At 61.0% G+C, this 4978-nt stretch overlaps 1 protein-coding gene across 1 annotated transcript; it reads left to right on the top strand.

Annotated features, from left to right (window-relative positions):
* The first annotated feature begins 2090 nt into the window (after positions 1–2090).
* Positions 2091–3485, top strand: S1PR4 (sphingosine-1-phosphate receptor 4). The gene has a single exon (XM_060146735.1). The coding sequence runs from the start codon at positions 2166–2168 to the stop codon at positions 3483–3485; it is 1320 nt and encodes a 439-aa protein (XP_060002718.1). The 5' UTR covers positions 2091–2165.
* Positions 3486–4978: the final 1493 nt, after the last annotated feature.

The raw sequence follows: 4978 nt of genomic DNA on the forward strand, positions 1-4978 counted from the left end.
ATACATCCTGGAAATCACCCTGTTCCGCTCACAGAGATCACCCTCATTTCTTTTTCATGGCTGCATAGTACTCCACGGTGAAGTGCAGTGTAATGCATCAGCCTCTCTCCTGTGTACAGACATCTGGGTTGCTTCCAATATTTTACACTTACAAATGGCAATGAGTAACCTTTTGTGTACTCACATGTGTATTGTTAAAGCTGTGTTTTCAGGACAGATTTCTAGAAGGGGGACTGCTCTTCTGTAGCATGGGGATAATCGTAAGATTAAATAAGGTATAATGCACGTATGGCCTTTCACCCAGTCAGCAGGTAATTCATGGCAGAAGGTCACCACTGTTGGACAGTTTGGCCTCAAATTAGCCAAACTCTGCTCTCTCATAGCATTTTAGTCTAGTTCTCAATTTGCTCTCTCAGCCTGGGGTGAGGGGCTCAGCTGGGGTTGGGGTTTAGTTGGGGTTGGGGCTCCACTAGAATTGGGACTCAGCTTGGGGTCAGGGTTCAGTTCAGGGTCAAATCTCAACCAGGGTCAGGGGTCAGGGTTGGAGTCAGGCTGTGGTCATGGGTTCCGCCAAGGTCAGGATTCAGCCTGGGATCAGGGCTCAGTCCAGGATCAGGGCTCAGTCCAGGACCAGGGCTCAGTCTAGGATCAGGGCTCAGTCTAGGACCAGGGCTCAGTCCAAGGTCAGGACTCAGCCTGGGATCAGGGCTCAGTCCAGGATCAGGGCTCAGTCCAAGGTCAGGGTTCAGCCTGGGATCAGGGCTCAGTCTAGGATCAGGGCTCAGTCTAGGACCAGGGCTCAGTCCAAGGTCAGGACTCAGCCTGGGATCAGGGCTCAGTCCAGGACCAGGGCTCAGTCTAGGATCAGGGCTCAGTCCAGGATCAGGGCTCAGTCCAAGGTCAGGACTCAGCCTGGGATCAGGGCTCAGCTGGGATTGGGGGTCAGCCTGGGTCAGGGATCAGAGTTGGGGTCAGCCTATGGTCACAGGTTCGGCCAAGGTCAGGGTTCAGCCTGGGATCAGGGCTCAGTCCAGGGCCCAGGCTCAGAACGTGCCATGTGTCTCCCTGTGAACGTGCCTGGGTCAGGTGGTCCCACGTGAGGCCGGGACTGGGGCTCGGGTGTTCATCCCCTCCCCCCTCCCCCCAGCTGCCTGCACAGCCCCTCCTCTGACAACCCCCCCTTCAGATCCGTTTCTGCTTGGTCACCTCCAGTGACCAGATGTTGCTACTCCCCAGGGCGCCCCTCCCTTTGAGCTTCCCTGTAACTGTCCCGCTCCAGAGCTGAGCGATGAACTCAGGGTTCAGGGGGCCACAGTCCCTGGGCTGTCCTCAACCCCTGTGTCCTGCCCACCCGCCACTCACGGGGGACACCAGAGCCCCTCAGACACCTGTGTTTCCCCCCACAGACACTGGCCAGGGCAGTGTCCCCCCGCCTCAGGCCCCCCACACATCACTCCACACATCATCCCCGACTTCTTCTCCCCGCCTTGGTGCCCACACACCTCCGTCCTCACCCTTCTCTGGTTGAGTCAGTGTGAGCCGGGTCAGGATGGCTGTGCGGTGGCGGTGGGGTGAGTTCCCCACTTCTGTGAGCCCCTCCCCCTCCAGATGTGAGATGCTGCCCCGGGTGGCGGTCCCCAGCAGCTCTACTCCCAGCAAAGCCAGCTCAGGGGCAGGAGAGGCAACAGAAAACCTGGGGAGAGAGGGTCCTGCCACGGAAGCCCCAGGTAAACGTGTGGGTGCGTGGGATTCACCTCCTGGCTGTGTGCTCTTCTGCGGGACCCGGGGCGGACACAGCCTCTCCAGGCCTCGGTTTCCCCTTCTGTGGACTGCGTGGTCCTGGCCCTGTCGTGAGGCTAAAACGGGGTGCATCTGCGGTATCGCTGAGGAAGCTGGTGGTGCTCCTGTGTGTGCGGCCGCTTGACGCACACTTATTAAGCACCTACTGTGCGCCAGGCGGGTTTGGAGCAGTTGGGGAGCCGGTGACGGAACAGCGGGTCCTGCAGGGAGTAGCTCATGGGGGCGGGGAAGTCATCCAGCCCGGGTGTCACAGGGGAACAGGTTTCCCCCGCTCTGGGACCCCACCCGCAATGAGGGACCGCGGGCTCGCAGCAGGCAGCAGCCGCAGCGCCCTCCGGGAGTCCGGGTGGTAAGCGACCGTTGGGATGCCCCTCCCCGTCCCGGCCTCACCCTCACCCTCACCCTGGGGGTACCTTGAACATAACAGGAAATTTCAAATAACAGGAAACCAAGACCGGGCAAGGCGAGCGGCTCCACCCTGCCTGGGGCGAACCACTCCGGGCCTCAGTCTGCCCCCGGGGACCGCGATGAACGCCACGGGGGCCCCGACCGAGGCCCCCGAGTCCTGCCAGCTGCTGGCGGCCATCGGGCACAGCCGGCTCATCGTCTTGCATTACAACCACTCTGGCCGGCTGGCGGGGCGGGGCGGGCCCGACGAGGGCGGCCTGGGGGTGCTGCGCGGGCTCTTCGTGGCCGTGAGCTGCCTGGTGGTGCTGGAGAACCTGCTGGTGCTGGTGGCCATCGCCAGCCGCATGCGCTCCCGCCGCTGGGTCTATTACTGCCTGGTGAATATCACGCTCAGCGACCTGCTCACGGGCGCCGCGTACCTGGCCAACGTGCTGCTGTCCGGGGCGCACACCTTCCGCCTGGCACCGGCCCAGTGGTTCCTGCGCGAGGGCCTGCTCTTCATGGCGCTGGCCGCCTCCACCTTCAGCTTGCTCTTCACGGCGGGCGAGCGCTTCGCCACCATGGTGCGGCCGGTGGCTGAGAACGGGGCCACCAAGAGGGGCCGCGTGTGCAGCTTCATCGGACTCTGCTGGCTGCTGGCAGCCCTGCTGGGCCTGCTGCCTCTGCTGGGATGGAACTGCGTCTGCGCCTTCCAGCGCTGCTCCAGCCTGCTCCCGCTCTACTCCAAGGGCTACATCCTCTTCTGCGTGGTGGTCTTCGCCTGCATCCTGGCCACCATCATGGTGCTCTACGGGGCCATCTTCCGAGTGGTGCGCTCCAACGGGCAGAAGGCCCCGTGCACCCCGGCCCGCCGCAAGGCTCAGCGGCTGCTCAAGACGGTGCTTATGATCCTGGTGGCTTTCGTGGTGTGCTGGGGCCCGCTCTTCGGCCTGCTGCTGGCCGACATCTTTGGCTCCAACGTCTGGGCTCAGGAGTACCTGCGGGGCATGGACTGGATCCTGGCGCTGGCCGTGCTCAACTCCGCGGTCAACCCGGTCATCTACTCCTTCCGCAGCCGGGAGGTGTGCCGGGCCGTGCTGGGCTTCCTCTGCTGTGCGTGTCTCCGGTTGGGACTGCGAGGGCCTGGGGACTGCCTGGCCCGGGCTGCCGAGGCCCAATCCGTCGCCTCCACCACCGACAGCTCGCTGAGGCCGAGAGACAGCTTTCGGGGCTCCCGCTCGCACAGCTTCCGGATGCGGGAGCCCCTGTCCAGTATCTCCAGCGTACGGAGCATCTGAGCCCACGGTTGGGGCAGTGGTCGAGCTGCCGGGTGCACGCCCGGGCGCGCAGGGATGCAGCAGCAGGCAGGCTGGATGCAGAGGAAGGAAGAGGGCAGCCGGGGGCATGCGTCCCAGGGCCCTGCAGTCCTCCCCGAAGCCTCCTGAGGCTGCTGACGCCGAGTGGATTTCCCACGGTCTCCGTGGGGCAGGAGGCAACAGGAGGAACAGAGAGCGCGCTGGAATAGGGATGAATGGGTTTGCTGTGTACGCAGTCCCCGTCCTGTGAGATTCTGAGGAAATCCCAGCCCCACAGTGGGCCTCAGTGGGGCTCCCAGGCTGCCAGGGCTAGGCTGGGTAGGGGGGTGTCTATGCCCCGGCAACGCGAGAGTTCAATGATGGGATGAGATGCTGCAGCCCCTTATTCACATGTGGCATCAGGGTGATGGGATGAGGGCTGTGGGTCTGCTGGAGCTGTGCCTGCAGCCCAGGGAGGGCCACGACACCCACCCCTTCCTGTTCACTTCCCCTTTCCCTGCCCTATCTCTCATCTTGGGTCCTGGGCGGCCTCCTTCCCCCACCTCTGGCCTCTGCATCTCTTGGAACTCAGTCTGGAGACCAGCAGAGGGGGAGCCGACTGGCCCTCCTGACCTCGGGGAAATCTCACCCACTTCTCCCTTTAGCACTACCTGCCTCTTCCTTCCCCATCTGTGAAATGGGCCTATAGCAGACGGAACCCACCGCGGGAGGCGGTCGGTACTCGCTCAGTGTTTTTGCCATGGCGCGTGGCATCAGTGTGTTGACAAAACATTCAGCGACGGTGGAAATGTTCTACATCTGTGCTGCCAGTGTGGGACCCTCCTGTGGCTACTGAGCCCTCGATAAGTGGCCTGTGCGACTGAAGACTGAACTTGGAATTTCTTTGCATTTAGACAGTTCACAGGACTTGCGGCAATGGTATGGGACAGCGCCGCAGGGGTCCACCCTCCGGATGTAGCCACCTTTGGCTGGTAGAAAGTGCTCTTTCCATCTTCCTAGCCAAGAAAGTGTCCGCAGGTCTTTCTGCCTCCGTCTTGCCAAGTTCTTGGGTCAGCATCCCGTCTGCCACTCTGGATGGGATAGCTCCGTTCTGAGCCTCCATTTCTCCCCTGCAGGATGGGGGATGCGGCGATGGGAAACTGTTTACTGCACTGTTTCAATAAAGCAGCCATTAGCCACACGTGGATATGTAAAATTAATTAAAATGAATTTTTAAAATTCAGTTTCTTGGTGCATTTCTTGGAGCTGCCGTATCAAAGTATCACAGACCGAGGGGCTTAAACAACAGGAATGCATTCTTTCATGACTTCCCTGGTGGTCCAGTGGTTAAGACTCCACGCTTCCACTGCAGGGGGTACAAGTTGGATCCCTGGTCGGGGAACTAAGATCCTGCATGCTGAGCGGTGCGGTCAAAAAAAAGAAAAGAGAAAAGAAATGTATCCTCTCATGGTTCTGGAGGCTGGAAGTCTGAGATC

This window comes from Lagenorhynchus albirostris, chromosome 3 (genome assembly GCF_949774975.1).
Source record: "Lagenorhynchus albirostris chromosome 3, mLagAlb1.1, whole genome shotgun sequence".
NCBI classification, from domain to species: Eukaryota; Metazoa; Chordata; class Mammalia; order Artiodactyla; family Delphinidae; genus Lagenorhynchus; species Lagenorhynchus albirostris.

Coding starts and splice junctions, on each gene's coding strand:
- S1PR4 (XM_060146735.1), top strand. CDS start 2,166: ATGCCCCTCCCCGTCCCGGCCTCACCCTCACCCTCACCCTGGGGGTAC.